Source organism: Ascaphus truei, chromosome 2 (assembly GCF_040206685.1).
Source record: "Ascaphus truei isolate aAscTru1 chromosome 2, aAscTru1.hap1, whole genome shotgun sequence".
NCBI classification, from domain to species: Eukaryota; Metazoa; Chordata; class Amphibia; order Anura; family Ascaphidae; genus Ascaphus; species Ascaphus truei.
In genome coordinates, this window is record NC_134484.1 from 124,729,547 (window position 1) to 124,747,619 (window position 18,073).

At 37.1% G+C, this 18,073-nt stretch overlaps 1 protein-coding gene across 1 annotated transcript in view; it reads left to right on the top strand.

The window, feature by feature from the left end:
• Positions 1–17,360, top strand: part of LOC142486163 (desmocollin-2-like) — a 36,423-nt gene extending 19,063 nt beyond the window's left edge. The window contains exons 5-16 of the mRNA XM_075584819.1: positions 43–198; positions 1,221–1,365; positions 1,948–2,114; positions 2,294–2,428; positions 2,838–3,023; positions 4,797–5,056; positions 6,614–6,756; positions 8,228–8,455; positions 8,837–9,079; positions 12,059–12,177; positions 14,260–14,562; positions 14,877–17,360. Of these exons, the coding sequence (XP_075440934.1) occupies positions 43–198; positions 1,221–1,365; positions 1,948–2,114; positions 2,294–2,428; positions 2,838–3,023; positions 4,797–5,056; positions 6,614–6,756; positions 8,228–8,455; positions 8,837–9,079; positions 12,059–12,177; positions 14,260–14,562; positions 14,877–15,077 (2,286 nt within the window). The 3' untranslated portion in view covers positions 15,078–17,360. The remainder of the gene's footprint in view (positions 1–42; positions 199–1,220; positions 1,366–1,947; positions 2,115–2,293; positions 2,429–2,837; positions 3,024–4,796; positions 5,057–6,613; positions 6,757–8,227; positions 8,456–8,836; positions 9,080–12,058; positions 12,178–14,259; positions 14,563–14,876) is intronic.
• Positions 17,361–18,073: the final 713 nt, after the last annotated feature.

The window sequence follows — 18,073 nt, forward strand, 5'->3', positions numbered from 1 at the left end:
AAAATGCTTTTATTTTAACAACTTTTTTTTATTTTTCTGCAGATCAGGTCTGACACTGAGGAGAATTACACTATTTTTTACTCTATAACAGGAAGTGGGGTCAATCAGGAACCATTCAATTTGTTTTTTATAAAGGAAACTACAGGAGAAATATTTGTTACCAAATCAGTTGATCGTGAAGAGCATTCTTTTTATAAAGTAAGCACTTTTAGAGTATAGTGTGTGTAATATATGTGTAATATATATATATATATATATATATATATATATATATATATATATATATATATATATATATATATATATATATATATATTCTGAACATGGCAGTGGCAAATAACTGAAAATAACAAATGTTAAACGTTTTACTTATGAGGTAGATGAGTTTAAAAAAAAAAAACATATGTCAATCAAGTTCAACCTAAATTTTGATGACATATATACTTTATCCTATGTCCATACTTACAGCATATTAATTCAGAGGAAGGCAAACAAAAACCCCAAATGAAATATCTTCTAATGATATCTCGTAAGGGGAAAATAAATTCCTTTCTGACTCCAAATATTGGCAATCAGATTAAACCCTGGATCAATATCCTTCCCATGATTACTTATTTGGTATATCCCGGTATACGTTTCCTTTCTAAAAAGATGTCCAACCTTTTTTTTGGAACAAATCGATTGTATCTGCCATCACAGTCTCCATGGGTAAGGAATTCCCCAGTGTAACTGCCCTTACTGCAAAGAACCCTTCCTTTGTTGCTGGTGCTGGCTTTGTTCGTTTGTTTTAAGGTTGAATGCTACACATTTTAAGAGTGAGCGTGAAATCTGTTGTGACCAGGGAATATACAATAATTTGTTATTGATTGGGGTTTATATGTCACAGCAGTCACTATGTGGTGAAATGGCGTTTCCCACGCTGAAGTTCAGCTCCATTATAATGAATGGGACTATAAACCTTCTCCAGTACGAGGAAGACTTTTTCGCAGCATATTGAATAGGGAATTCAGGCATTTGAGAAATGAAAAGGAATAGGTTTACAATGTCCACAGACTGATGGCAGATTTATTAGTCATTGAAAGCAGTTTTATTCTCTATCACTGTTGGAAGTGATTAGCTACTACAATTAGAATTTAAACAGTTGCTTTATTATGCACATTGAATTATTTTGATAAACGTGTTTTTTTTGTAATATTTTGATTTGCATCTTTTATTTCTAGCTAAATGGCTATGCAAAAACTGCAGATGGATATTCACCAGAATTAGCTCTGGATATATTAATCAAAATTGAAGATGACAATGACAATGCACCAGTATTTACAGAACAGGCATTTTGTGTCGAAGTATTTGAGAACACCAAAGCTGGTAAAAGACATTATTTATTTTTTATTTTTTAAAGCTAGTTTACTCTTTCCATGTAAAGGACGGTACTACATTAGCCTGTAAAAGACACTATTATATTAAAACAAATGTTTGAGAATGGTGAGTTTGAAACTGTGATGTGAAATGTTTGCAATTTAAAATATGGCTGCCATTATGCAATGTTTTGTATGATTCTCTAACTAGATCAGTATTACGTTTAAATGCAATAGTATTTGTATAAGTCGCTTCAGATAAAATTAAAAAACAAAAAACAAATTTTCTATGACACAAAAACAATATGGTTTGTCTCCACATGTCATCAGTGAGTTGGAAACAGTGATTTAAAAAGGAACTTCTCTGTTTTCATTAAACAAATTACAATTATCATTTGAAATGTGGAGGTTTGGCACGGATTCACTTTCTTTGAAATTGTGATAATTTTAGAGGTCACTTTAATTGTTATTTTTAAACAATTTTATTAACTTTTGTCTGGAATTAAGTGTGCGTTGCTTATTTTTATGTAGTTATTGTTCTTCATGAGCTAGTATTAATTGTGTTCGTTCTTTTTTTAAATTTTTTATTCAGGTGTTATTATAGGAAGAGTGAACGCTACGGACAGAGATGAACAGTACAGCCTACATACTCGCCTGAGGTACACCATTATTTCACAGTTTCCTAGATCGCCTGTAATGTTTGCTATGCATCCAGCCAATGGCATCATCACTACCACAACAGCCACTCTTGATAGAGAGGTAAGCATTTTATTATACTGCATACATTTATGAAACTTGTGTAAAGAATGGAAATAAGAAGACATATTCTCTATTACATTAATTTTGAGAATGTGATTTCAACTATTTGACTTTAGACTGAAGGACCTTGTTTTATAATCCATTTCTGACCCAATGACTAATTATGTTCTTCTTTTAAGCTATTAGACATATATATCCTTCTAATCGAAGTACGTGACATGGATGGACAGCCCTTTGGTTTATCTTCAACTGGAACTGTGTCCATAACTGTCGTTGATATAAATGATTTTGCACCAACTTTTACCGCATTGTCTGTAAGTGTTGAAATAATAATTTCCTTTATATTATAACATGGAATAGCAGCAGTACTGGTCATGGAGAGATCTTATTTTACATGAAATGACGAGAGCGCTGTTTTGCAAACAGGCTTTTGACTAAACAAGTATATTTACCCGCATCTAGATCTGCTGTTTGGTTTGCCTGTAATATTACAAAACAAATACCATGCTCATGCTTATATATTCTAGTATATATTAACTTGTTTAAATCAACTATGCCACCTGCATTATCCTATTCCTCTGAAACTATTGCTGTACATATGCCAAGTGTCATTATTACTTTTGTGAATTATTTTTGCTCTGTGTAACTGCACAATTATGCACTGTACACATTTTTATACTTAATACTGTTCAGTGTTTTAATCGATAAACTTTTTCAATTCAGTATCAGACAGAAGTGAAGGAGAATGAAAGCGGTATGGTCATATTGCAAATCCCTGTAGTAGACAAAGATAAGGTCAACACCTCAAACTGGAGAGCTGTATATACCATCACACAGGGAAACGAGAGAGGATTTTTCAACATAACAACTGATCCAATAACCAATAACGGACTCCTATGGGTTGTGAAGGTAAACAGAAACACACAATCTATCTTTTATATTGGTAAATACTGCCATAAATGCTTACAAATTACAAAGTGGTGCTACACAATATGGCATATTATTGTAACGCTTGCACTCACCACAAACAAGGCGGGACCCCGGTACTGAGGTGGGAAAGTATGAAACTGGGCACCCAGAGTAGCGGAGGCACGCCTGGAGGCTGGATAGTCAGGATCACCGGGTCTGGATTGGAGAGAGTGGGTTAGTCGTACTTGCCAAGGTAGTAGGTAGGTGCCAGGTGGATAGTCTGAGTCCGGAGTGCCGTGGTATAGGGTTGGAGCCAGAAGAGTTTTCGAGTGTCCTATAGCCATAGACAGGGATGGAGAATAGCGGAAGGCCAGAGGCAAGCCGGGGTCAATAATCCAGAGAGTGGTCCAAAGTCTTGCCGGGTTGGTACACAGGGAGATAAGCGGCAACAAGGTAAAGACCAGTACAGGAACAAGGCAGGCACAGGGACGTGAGAACACATGCTCAGCCAAAGAATTAGTGGAATGGCTGAGCATATATAGTGAGGGAGGAGCAGAGAGAGATGTGAGTACAACAGAGGCAGGGATAGGCTGTAGACGGTGTAGGAGACAGGTGAGGGTGATTATAGAGTTGACGCATAGCTCGGGAGCAGTGTGCGCGCTGCGTGGGACAACCTCGCGTTGCAAGCGGAGGGGCAGAGCCAATCTCTGGGATCCTTGAAAGCCCTGTGATGACTCGCGCGCACTCTGTAAGGTGCGCGGGAGACTGCACAGCATGGGGCAGAGAGCAAGCACGCAGCGGAGGACGCGCTCAGGTTCCTTGGAGCTGAACAGTATAAGAAAAGTGTACCGGGTGCGTCTATGTAACAAAGTGAACACTGTGCAAACTCACATAAATGGTGTTATCACCAAAAATACAATGTGATAGTGGTAGTGTACAAATAATAATAATGCGATTGTAATTAGTGTGATAAACAACCACCACCAAGTGTTCCCAAATTAGGTTGCTAATACAACAAATGTAATAAAATAAGGTGCTCAAAAAACCCTTGTATTGGACTGTTCGTTAGTCCAAAATGGTAATATTCTTTCTTGCTGGTAAGGGGAGCGCTGATAATCCTCGTGGATATATGTGAAAAAAGAAATAACAGAATATTGTGCAGCCAATAGGTAATGGACCCTATCTAGTATAGGCAATATGTCTCACTCACAAGTGTTGGGGAAATACAAGCAGAACAGAGACTCCTCTCTCTCTGAATGGAGCTCTTTCTGTTTCCTCCACCTCTAGTCTTTGGACACGGTTGAATAGACCCTGGTTTAGATATCCAGAGCCTAAAGGTTCTACTTCCTTAAAAATACTCCATTTGTATGACCGTCACTAATGTGTGTGGAAATGTCAACCATAACAGACCCATTTATGGCAAGTAAATAATGTGTGTATGTTTACACTTTTAAGTAATTGAATAAAAATAAAACGAAGCGTTGGTTTTTGTACTGACATTTGCTTTACGTAATTGATTGATTGGGTCACAAGTTACTTCAGAAACAAACTCCTGCATTAGATTCCCTTCCTTTGTTTGCAATTGTATTTACTTTTTATTTTTTAACTTGTGAGACATTTATCACTTAAAGTTTATAATCTTCCTGTGGTGTGCTGTAGCTGGATAAATAAACTAAAAAAAAAATTGGTTTTTCATATATCCTTGTCAATGTTGTACCATTTTCTGAATGAATCAACATGGTTTTTATTAAAATGTTGTTTCTGGTTTTATAGGGAATAAACTATGAAGAATTCCAAAGGATTCAGATAATAGTGGGAGTCACTAATGAAGCAAGTCTCATATTGCCCTCAGGGGTGAAAGCTAGTGGCATGAGCACTGTCCCAGTCACTGTCATTGTAAGAGATGTGGATGAAGGGCCTGAATTCCAACCACTTATTAAAATTATACGTGTTAAAGAAAACCTGACGATTGGAACTGATATTGGTGAATACCTAGCAATAGATCCGGAGACTAAAAGCAGTACAGGCATACGGTATGTACAACTTCTTCTTTAAAGATTTGAAATTGGGGGTAAAGGTGTGTGGCAGTGGCAATTTCTTATCTATCCGCAAACTCTTTATAATCCTGGGTGTCGCATCTCCTGTGCCTCAAGCTTCAAAAGTCCTTTGCAAAATTTAGCTTTGCCAACAAAACTATGTAAGATGTCCCTTGTGCTGTCAGCACCATATAAGAGATTATAATTAAGTAACAGTACTGGCCAATAATGCCCTGGCTGGAAGAGTTTAACCCAGCCAGTACATCATTGGCCAGTAATGCCCTGTTCTGAGGGTATTATTACTATTATAGGCTAATTTTAAAAAAAAAAATCATTAAAAAAAAATAACTTTTTGGAGTCATATTGATTTTTATCAGCATGATCGTCTACATTCTTATACTTTAACGGCAAATTTATTAAAAGGAAATTGTACATACACACAGCCCCCTCTATATACACACACGCACATACACTCTGCAACCCCCCCCTCTTTACACCCATAAAACTCACTGCAGCCCTCCTCCACACTCTACACTCACAAAACAAACACACAGCAGCACCCCCTCTACACCCACAAACACACTGCAGACACACACACCAAAGCACACTCTGCAGCCCTTCTACACATCTACACCCACTGACACACACACACTGCAGTCCCCCACTACACCCACAAAACACAATGCAGACACACACCAACAAAACAGACTGCTGCCCCCTCTACATCCACAAAACACACACCAGCAACCCCCCTCTACACCCAATGTAGCCCCCATGTAAACCGACACACTGCAGACACACACACAACACTCTGCACCCCTCCTCCACCCACAAAATACTACTGCCCCCCATCTGCACCTACAAAATACACACTGCAGAGACACACGCAAATCAACAAAACAGACTCTGCCACCTCTACATCCACAAAAACACACCAGCAGCCCCCTGTAAACCCACACATTGCAGACACACACCAACAAAACACTCTTCATCCCTTCTCCACCCATAAAACACACGCTGAAGACACACACTGCAGCCCCCCTCTACACACATAAAACACAGACCAACAGAAGACACCCACCCACCAATAAAACACTCTGCAGCCCCCCTCGACACCCACAAAACACACACCAACAGAAGACACACACACACACACAAATAAAACACTCTGCTGACCCCCTTTACACTCACAAAACAGACACACAAACCTTTCCCCTCACTCTCCTGTGCAGAGCTCTCTGTAGGCAGGGAGGGGAGGTGTCGGTGCCTTCTGTCCAATCACCTCCCCTGTCTAAGAGCAAATCTCACACTTTGTGAATGAGAACTGAAAGCTGATTGGCTGAAAAACTTGGCAAGGTGCCAAAAATTCCAGACCATTATTGACTGGATAATGCCCGGAATTTTAACCAATCAGAGAGCAGGGATTTTAATAATGTCCGGAATTTAACAGCTTTAGTCTATAATGTTTATTACTATAAGCTTTATGCGATAATAAATAAAACGAGAAATAATTCCTGTATTCTACTAATTACAATATCTGGACCCTATAAACAGGTACACAAAATTGATAGACACTTTCTCTGTGGTGAATATTGCTGAAAGCACCGGTCGGATAACAACTTTGAGAATCCTGGATTATGAAACAAAGGAAGTGTTACACCACCAATATAATGTAACTGTTCTTGCAACAGATCAAAGTAAGTGAGAAAGTAAATAAATAGGGGGCATGCATTTGAATTCCTATTGTGAGCCGAGCTGTTTGGAGCTCTGCATATTAATGATTTATTCTTGTCTAGTTTACAGTAGGATTTAGCTTATACCTAAAGAGCATTTAAATGAATTCTGATGTTGATTAAGTGTTGAACAGAGGTTCTGTTAATAGATTGGAGGTACATAACAAATTACAAACTCCTACTGTGATGTATTAATTCAAGGGTGCGCAAACTTCTTGAGCTGCGCCCCCCTGCCAGGGAGCTGCAGCGTTTGCGCCCCCTCTGCAAAGACTCGGCGTCAAATGACGTCGACCCTGCCTCGTTATTTGACGCACATTACCATGGCGACGCGTGATGTCACATGACCCCGCTTCGTCATTTGATGCCGCCTTGCCGAAGACACAGCAGAGTGCAGGTAAGTCAGTTACAGAGGTCTCACGCCTCCCCCAGTATTTAATTTAATTTAAATGCTGTGGGGAAGAGCGTGGGACCTCTGTAACTGCCCGCACCCCCCTAGAAATTCTCCCACCCCCCAGTTTGCGCACCGCTATATTAATGTATTACAAGGACAGCCCAGCAAGCGGCATCCAACTCTTACAGATGCTGTTCTTCCAAATCTGTTCAGGGTGTTGTCCTATATTATGTGACCTTTATTATCTTAAAGATAATTCCAATCAAAATGATATTTTTTACAAATTGCCTTATTTGTCATGCTATATACTGAACTGTGAAATTATTTGCCATCGTAAATGAATTGCACCGCTTGTAATCATATCTGTGAGGACTCGCTATGGTTAATTTGATCATATCCAGCCTTGTAATTCATGAGACTTTGAAATAGCTTCCACATTTGCTTCTTAGTGAAATACAAAAACCCCCAAACGTAAGCAGTGAAATATAAAAACTCCAAACACAAGCGGTATGTATAGGTATATGATCTGCTATTTTTTTTTGTCATTAAGTTAGGATTTTTATCTAAAAAAATAAAAATGTTTTCTAAATTGTGAGTCCACCCTTAAAAGATCTACACATATTCAATGATTTACTGCTTTGATTATAAAAAAATAATTCTCCCACGTATATGCTAACTGGTTCTGCACTTTTAAGCTCTATTTCTTTTCTTAAGTGCTTTCACATTGCACTTTCTTGGATTTCCCACTTGAAACCGCATATGATTCCCCTAATTGGACAATGATTGTCAACATTGTTTGTAAAAGGCTACACTAATTGGTTGGATGCAGCTAGCAGGAAAAAGAGCAGACAATAAGCCTCAATTAAAAAAATTCCATTATGAAGTACGAAAATTGTCTTTTGTATTGACAAGAAGCATTTTTTTTATTGTCATTTATCGCATAACATCACATACTTTTTATAGATTTGTTTTACATGTTTATCTTGGTTAAAATAAAATAAAAATATGTAATTGTTTTTTTTTTTAATTTGTCAACTTTATTAGGTGGGAAGTCCGGCACAGGCACAATTATGATTGTTATGGAGGATTTCAATGATAATATGCCATTCATTTCAAAGAGTACTTTAAATGTTTGCCAGGTGGGAAGGACATATTCTGAAATTACAGCTGACGATCATGATGCTGTTCCCAACTCTGCGCCATTTAAATTTAGTCTGGATACCAGTAGTAACCCCACCATTTCAAACCAGTGGAGGGTAGTACAACAAGATGGTAAGCAAAATCAGCAAACTGGTATATTTTCTGTCAGCAGCTTGTAGACGATGGGTTGCTAATGTTCCATCCTCGCTTTAGTGAATGTGCTTTATAAAATCATGCATTGGATAACTACTAAAGGGGAAACGCTTTACCTCCTTGATTGTACAATATTTATATAGCGTTAGTACTTTTGACATACTATAGTGTTCTGCCATGCATTAACGTATGCTTCAATACTATAGGCATTTGCATGGTATACCGTGCTGATTTGAAAATTGTTTTTTCTTCTTATGCTTTTCCAAGTTTATTTACGTTTTTATTTTACAATTATTGGTGAATAATACAATGTTAAAGTCCATTTGCCTTTCTGAACAAATATGTATATTCTTTTCTTAGGAAAATCCATGCACCTTGAACAGGTATCTGAACTTCCAATTGGAATGTATGATGTTCCTATCTCTGTTGTTGACCAGCAAGGCCATGGCAAAACCCACTTCCTGAGAGTCAATAAATGCAACTGCCCTGATGGACTAAATTGTGCAGATGGAACATTTGCTCGTGGTGCTTGGAATACTAGCCTTGGTGGATGGGCTATTCTGGTGATGGTGCTGTCAGCATTGTTGCTTGCTCTGCTTCTCTGTAAGTAACTGGGTTCTCTTATTCTCCCCACAGTATACAGTAGATAGTTTAATTTAAAAACATAAAATATCATTTATATTTCTGTATTTTTATATAGTGTAGTCAGTGCTTTACTAAAGAGACAATAGAATAACAAGGAATAATACAACAAGTGCGACAAACGCAATTGGACAATAGGAAATCCCTGCCCCGGAGAGCTTACAATCTAAGTGGTATGTTGGGGAAACTTGTGGAGACAGAAGATGAGGGAAGGAGTGAGTAAGCTTCAATACAATGGTTGGTAGGAGCAACTGTGGCAGTTTTTAAAGATTGATTTAAATGTGCGATGAGACAGTGTTTGGCGTATCCAAACTGTTAGGGAGTTCCACAGGTAAGGGGCAGTGAGGGGAAAAAGGTTTAAGGGAAGAGAGCAGTAGAGGTGAAAGGGGTGGAAAGGAGACCACTATGGGTAGAGCACAGGAGATAAGCCAGGGCATAGGGATAGATTAAGGCTCATCTGTAGGGAGGAACAGATGACTGGAAAGCCTTGAAACTAAAGAGGTATTTAAAGAGGAGATGAGCAGAGACTGTTCTGTGAGAAAGTGAAATTATTCTAGCATCAGAATTTGGGATAGATTGCAAAGGAAAAAGCTGCAAGGTAGGGAGGCATGTTGGCCGAATATTACAATAATCCAGATGGGAGAGGAGAACCAATGAATGACTTTAATTTGTGTTGTATTAAAAATATATATATTTTTCAAGATGGCACATACAATAGATTCATTTGACCGCTCTATTTTTCTTGGTTGAACACTATTTGGGTAAATATGTGCTGTCCAAACAAACTGATTTTTTTTTTCAAATTGTATTCAAAATATTTCTTTCAATTTATAGGTTTATTATACAAATCATAATTTTTTTATTTTTTTTAGGTGAAGTGCAATGCACAAGTGAATTAAAATTTGCACATTGTCATTCAATAATAGAATTGAATCCCAGTGACTTAGAACGGCGCTGAACAACAGTGACAGTGCAAAAAATAATTAAAGTGAATTATAAGGTGTAACTGAAAAAGATTCTCAACCTTCACAGGGAATATGTACAGATTCCCTTACAAGTATTTAGGGTCCAGGGTAGGAAGGGAGCGATGGTATCAGGAACACCCAAAAAAGAAGAACAGACAGTAATGGTGCAGCAAGTTAACACAAAATTAGTGCAGATGAGTCTTGGCTCTAATAGAATGCCTACTTCCAACAAGTAGGTAATAAAACAGCATAAACTGGAGTTGGGATGGGAGATGATCCGTGAGGGCTTTCACTCGCATTGGATGTCATAAAAAACAGGGAGAGCCCATAGTATAGACCAAAAAATACCAAGGTTATACTTAAAAAACACATAAGAAATGTACTTACATTGTGTACAAAAAACGAATTCACATAGGGTTTTACTTGAGGCAGTAGGTAAGTCAGCAATCAGGATGTTACGTATGCAGCCACTTCAATGTCCCCCCACGAGAGCCCCCTCGTCGGATCGCGGATGGAGAGCGTCTGACGTCACATCCGGTCCTGGACAAGGTCTTTCTCCTGAGGAAGCTGTTGCATACAGCGAAACGCATAAAGCCTCTTTGCAGCAAAGCTGTACTACAGTCTGGTAGCTGCTCCACCTTTGAAGGCACCGAGTCTGCAGCGCGATCCTGCCGCCCACTTCCTTGTTCGCTCCAGCCGGAAGTCGTCAGCCCAGGACCGGATGTGACGTCAGACGCTCTCCATCCGCGATCCGACGAGGGGGCTCTCGTGGGGGGACATTGAAGTGGCTGCATAAGTAACATCCTGATTGCTGACTTACCTACTGCCTCAAGTAAAACCCTATGTGAATTCGTTTTTTGTACACAATGTAAGTACATTTCTTATGTGTTTTTTAAGTATAACCTTGGTATTTTTTGGTTATACTAGGGTCTCTCCCTGTTTTTTATGACATCCAATGCGAGTGGAAGCCCTCACGGATCATCTCCCATCCCAACTCCAGTTTATGCTGTTTTATTACCTACTTGTTGGAAGTAGGCATTCTATTAGAGCCGAGACTCATCTGCACTAATTTTGTGTTAACTTGCTGCACCATTACTGTCTGTTCTTCTTTTTTGGGTGTTCCTGATACCATCGCTCCCTTCCTACCCCGGACCCTAAATTCAATAATAGAATACCATATGAAAATTAGTTTATTGCTTTATTGAAAACTGAAGCTTGCATTAATCTCAATCTGTCCCTTAAAGAGGCAGTCTTATGTATGTGCAGTCTTCGATTAACTTTATTGAAAACTAATTAAACTGCCAATTTGATTCGTTCTCCCATGATCGATCCGCAAAGATCCTGCGTCCTAGGGTTCATTAAATGGCTGCCTTTCAGTTTCAATCAATACTTCAGGCACTGTAGCTCAGCAGCTGCACTGTATCCTTATATTACTAAGGTAACATTATCTATTGTTACAGTTTGCCACTCAAATGGCTATGAATATAGAACAAATTATCACAAACAGAAAAGTGTTAGAAATATCTTGTACTGCTTAGGAAGTGTATTAAAACATGCTATAATTTTTTTAAATTAAATATCTAATACTGCAGAACTGATTTATTAAAAAAAAAAAAAACATAGTATTTGACATGGATTGTTTCTTGTTTATATTTTGATCTCCTGCAAATATGATTTCTAATATGTTCATAATACTTAACCCTAAAAACGGGTCTAAAACAGAAGTTAAAAATAAGTCATGCGATTTGTACTTTGTCATTTAGCTGGGTTTTAATAAATTCAGTTGTGCCCTGAAATATAAGCCATTTACGGCAAATAATCATTAAAATCAATTTTTATCAACGTTGCAAAATGGTAAACAATGATTTTGATCGGTATAAAATCTTTAAAAACTACTAAATCTTCCTGTTTATGACATTTTATTTTGTGTTACTCTGCAAAGTGTCAATGTTTTTATCTTTTATTCTCCATTTAGGTTTTTTGTTAGCTTGCCTGTGTGGTGCTGCAGCTAAGCCCTCCGGAATTGACCAATTTGATCAAACACAACAGAATTTAATTGTAACTAACTCGGAAGCACCTGGTGCAGATGTGATGGTAAGCTCCTCACTTTTATGTCATTTTCCATTTTAGTAGATTTAAAATGGGAGGACAAAATCTTAAAAATGTATTGGCCAGTGTGTGCGGAAAGGGGAGGATGGCAGGGCACTTACCTCTCCTGGTCGCTCTGTGTCAATACAGGCATACCCCGGTTTAAGGACACTCTCACTTTAAGTACACTCACGAGTAAGGACATATCGCCCAATAGGCAAACGGCAGCACGCGCATGCCCCTGTCAGCACGTCCTGAACACCAATACCGGGCTCCCTACCTCTAACGAAGCCTTGCGCAAGCGGGGAGACTATAGACCTCGTTATAAATGCGTTATTTACACCAACCATCCCTGATATAAAATAATATAAGTAATACAAGATGTTTTCCTTTATTGTACTTTTATTAAAGGTTATCTAAGCCATGTATTTTTTTGTACAATGGTTGCTAACTTCCAGCTCCTGGACTAGCACCAGCCTGTCCCATGCAAGTCTTGGGTCTTGTTTGTTTTTTTAAGAAGCATGATATGACTGGATTTGTCTTGCTATTACAGAGTAAATGAGTACTTCAGTATTAGGTGATACCTTTTTTATTTGGACTAACAATGGATATTACAAGACAAGCTTTCGAGAGTTCTCCTCTCTTCCTCCGGTCAGCAATACAGATTTACAAAGATTCCATGAGCTTAACACAGCCATCTAAGGTAGATGATTCAGAGAAGGAATAAACAGGCAGGGCAATAAAAGGATGAAAGGGACCGTGAAACACAGTACTCTCCATCAGCCTTGTGCATGGGGGGGAGTGGGGTTAATTGTAAAATTCAGAGACAGGGAGAAAAATTACAAAAAATTATGGTAGTGAGTTAAAAAACCCATATCGGCATTGAGTCCTTGTTTTAGTGTTGACGTGTATTATAATTTTGAGTTTAAAGGTTTTCCGTTCTTGAGTGCTTTCAAACATTCCATTGAGAATTTGGATTTTTAAGTGATTTATGGAATGATCTGGCTATGAGAAGTGGTGTCCCACTGCATTGCAATATCTTCCTTCTCATGGTGTGTTATTGTGCCTTTGTCATGTTGTTCCATTCTTTACATGTATCCTAGGCTTCAGAAAAGATCAGATACTGTAAACCAATGTGTATGCGGGTCATGTGTGAATATAGTTGTACATAGTAAGTGATTTTGGGGCTTGGTAGGGTTTTGTAATTATTTGTATGATGGGGCAATTTTTTGGCAGTGATTGTTTGGGGTAAACGTTTGTTTATATATGAATCTCTCTGTGTAGGTAAAGAGCTATTTTCATGCTCTGTCTGTACTGCTCTCTGCCATAATGGATCACTGGTCTCTATATATTGTAGGAACATATTTGCCATTTCTTACTCTTTCATTGTAGATGGTGCAATACCTTTTTAGTAGATCAACATAAGAGTTGATCATAGGTGAAAATTGCAGATCTTTCAAAATCTCACATCTTCATGTTTACTGTGGTATCATTCAGTTTAAAGTTCTAGTAACCACATTTGGTTCTGAGGAAGAATAGATTATTTATACGCTGTGATACTTTTTTTTTTTAGTGTACTTCAAGTGAAGTTTTGAAAGATCTGTACTTTGTTTGTCCCTATCAAAAGCAATCACAACCTTCAGTAAATCTACTCTTCTCAATGACCAATATGACTAGAACGTTGTACTTCATAGTAATTCTAGTTTATTGATAATAGAACACAGTAAAACAGTGACCACCATTTGATGATATTGCCATTTTATTGTTCTTACTTCCTTCTTTTACACAATTATATTTTTGTTACTATGGTTATATTTGTATGCCTTAAAAATAGAATAGTTTGTTTAATCTGTTTAATTGATATGTGTTTGATTTTTTAAATGATTTTATCTAGCACTAGATTATTAAATATGGAAATACTTTATTTTGACAATTACAAAGGATTTGAAGATATAACCGGTATCTGCAGCGGGTATATTACAAGAAGAAAAATGTTTCTGAACAATAGGATTACTATGAATAAAGTACGTTCAAAGTACCACTTTACCATGCAAAGTTTTATTTATTTTTTTTTTGTTTTTTTTTTAGGATCAAAATTTTCTCATGCGTGTAACAAATCCCAATGTTAGTGGACAAGCTCCCTCAGGTTCAGGTACACTTGGGCAAGGCGGAAGAAGTGGTAGTCAGATAGGAGAAGGTCAGAAAACTATCCAGTCAATGAGAGGCGGGCATCAGATGTTGGAATCAATGAGAGGAGGACATCAGACGTTGGAATCAATGAGAGGAGGACATCAGACGTTGGAATCAATGAGAGGAGGACATCAGTTGCCGGACTCAAGCAGATACACCTATTCAGAATGGCAGAGTTTTATGAATAGTCAACTTGGTGACGTAAGTTCTTTGTTTCTGCATACAGTAGTTAATTTCAGATATCTTTTGATATTAAAACCAACAAATAAAAAAAGCTACAAACCACAAACGTAATACATTAGTTGCAAAAAGACATGTATGTGTGTTTATACATGTTCTCACATGTACTCTCTAGAAGATTACTTGGTGAGCGGAGTTCTTAGATGTGTATTAATGAAGATCATGAAATATGTTTTTCCCCTCCATAAATTGTGTGTTATATATGGAAGATAACTTAATGAGTGGAGTTCAATGATCTGTATAAAATAATACCACAATATTTTTTTCCCTTACAGAAATTATATGTGTGTGGACAGGATGAAGAGCACCAGCATGGTGAAGATTATGTTCTCCCATACAACTACGAAGGAAAGGGGTCATTGGCCGGGTCGGTAGGCTGCTGCAGTGAATTCCGAGGGGAAGAAGAAAAACTGGATTTTTTAAATCAACTTGAGCCCAAATTTAGGACATTAGCAGAAGTCTGTGCAAAGAAATAAATGCCATACACGGTTTACAAGAACGTTAAACAATTTAGTTTCTTAAAAAGGTGAGCAAGGGTAACCTATCATAGTTGAGGACTGATTGTTACAATGGAATGTTGAAGTCACTGCTTTGGAAAACACAGGAGACTTTTTACTCTGTTTCTAGCTATAGTAATTTTACAAATACCAAAAAGAATAGTCCCAAAGTAAACCAGAGTTCAAAAAGAAAAAAAAATGTGATAAAGTAATATTTATTACATGAATTGTTGTTTTTCCATTGTGAATATTCGAAGATTTTTCATATTGTGTGGCAGCAGTTCTGGTTCTAATTGACGTCTCCCTTGAAATAATAACAAAATTAACCAAGCATCATCAGGATTTATTTTGGAGCATACATGTCTTTTTGCTGTTTGTAAACGTGTAAATAAGAGGTTGTGCTTTTGTTTTTACTTTCATCTGCTTTTTTTTTCCACATTTGGCAGGGTACAATAATCCTTCACCTTTTTGGGGCTGTTATGTCTACTATACTTTTCTTATTCTTAAATTGAACAGTTTAGGTAGTTTTCTGGTAAGTTTGTAATACATGTCAATTAATGGAAACCTTTTCGTGGGTTTGCCCATTGTTACATTAAAATCCTGCACTAAAATGCAGCAGCAGTATGGCTGATGAAGGACACATTCATCATTTGGAGATCTACTGTATACTTTCTAGCAAGTCCCTTATCCAGCCACATTTATCACAAAGTTTGCCCTGACAATATTCTGTCTCATTCCTATTGCACAGAGCCTAGTTGTTGTGTTCTCGTTATTGTTACTAGTTCTAAGTGTCTTAATTGTTTTTAATATATATTTTTTCTTTAACTAAGGCTAGCCAATGAAACTGCTTGAATGGGAGTGGCATATAACTAAAATGAACTTTTGCGCCTTCATAGTATAAATACACTGTCTTGCACTGAATAGAACATTATACTTTACACATTAAATGTTTTGTTTTGAAACTGGATACCATAATATTTTCTTGTTTTTAAATAGTCCTATTTAAAAAAAAAAAAAAAAAAAAGCTTTTTGATCTGAGCAGCTGAAAAAGTTAAACTACTATTAAATGCAATATTTTTCTGCTCTTTTGAAAATTTTTTTTTTTTTTATATGGCAATATTCTTTCTAAGGATTCCTGCAATCAGTGACAGCTATCACTACTTTGTATATAAGGCCCACATATCTTTTTTTATATAGAACACATACTGTAGCATGGACAGAATACGCATCTTAAAATATTTAGTATTGTAGTGAAGAGAAACCACTTGCATACGGTCACTAGTCATTGGAATTGGGATACAAATCTGGTTGTTGAGATAATAGATATAACATTTTGGAGGCCATATTTACTAAGCAGTGCTCTGCCAAAGGTTTCCCTCTCGCACTGGAATACAACTTTACGGCTCACTTTCTTGAATGGGCCATAAGGTTTATTCCAGCACCAGAACCTGTCCTAATTTTGCACTCTCCAGTAAATGTTTCGTTATCCTAATGACCCTGTTTTAATATATTCGTTGGAAATTGTCTCTGACTTTTCACAAAGGTCACCACAAAAACAAATATTTCCATATTCATAATTTATTACAGTTCATTCTGTGTGTGAAATATCCTACTCTCTTATTTTATAAAGGTGCACTCAATTGTACTGGTATTATTCCAACTGTTGGGTTTTTTTTCTATATATGCCGAAATGACATGTCTGGCTGTTTTCAGATGAAATTCACCATTGACATCAATGAGGAATTTTGGCCAAAAAAGGTCTGATCCTCATCTTCTGCAGATCTAAAATAAGACCCTTAGTCTTTGAATATGTGAATATGTAAAATTTAAACAAGGGTGTACATGATAGATTCTTTTAGACTAAATTGTACTGAGCACTTCGTTGTTGTATTATTTTTTAATTGACTAGAAATAAGCAAACCGCCTATTTGCATATCTTAAATAATTCCCCATAGACAAAATAAGAAAATGTATAGTGATTTAAAAAAAAAAAATCCTATTTTTTTAAAACTATGTATTGTCACTCATTTTTAAAAAAAATGTATTTAATGTATATTTGTCTTCCAAATAAAATGCGCAGTAGGCCTTTATTTCCAAACACTTCCATACTTCTCTTGGACGTAAAAAGTCCGATTTCTTGGTGCAAAGGGAAAGTATTTTAAATTACGCTTTAGTCTTTGATAAAATATTGTACAAAGACCTACTGTAAAATCAATTTTGCAAATGCACAGAATTTTTATTAAAGGCAGTATTCAAAATGTAGCAACACTCTGTCGGTGCTTAATTTTTTTTTTTTTTTTTTTAATTTGTCTTTTTCTTGCTACTGTTCTAATATACACAAAGCATTGCTATTCACAAGGCCCTGGCAAAGTAATTACAAGTCTTTGGAAAGCTATTCTCATCCTTTTAAAGCAAAATAAAATGTGCTCTGCTTTTCCCCGCCTCTAAGTGCAGAGAAAATGGAGGATGCAGTCTTAAGTAACTGCAACAGATGCCTTGACTTTTTCATGGAGTCGCATTCCTCTGAAGTTGAAATGTCAAAAGGAAAATAGTGTTCTTTGGCAATTTTTACATTTTTGAACAGAGTCACAATTACCTATTAAAAACACAAACATTATCTGACATGGCCTCGTGGGTGCATGAAGACCAGGTCTGCCAAGACTGATCATCTGCAATGGACTATTCTTCCCTTTCCCCATCTTTGTTCATGTCTGAAATTCCCTCCAGATATTGTGGATTCTCCCAAAGAGTCTATTTGCTTGATCTGGTCCACTTCTGAGTCTCGCCTCCACATAAATCTTTTAGAACTCAAAGCAGAAAAGCCTAGCAATCTAGCCCTTCAGTCTCTAGTCACTCAGGGGAACTGCAGAATAAAGTAATTGATTCAGATTAACAAGAGATCAGAAGTTTCCTCTATCAGCAAGAGGGGTGGCACTCGGCAAATTTGGTTCTAGGTGCTTACCAAACAGATTTAT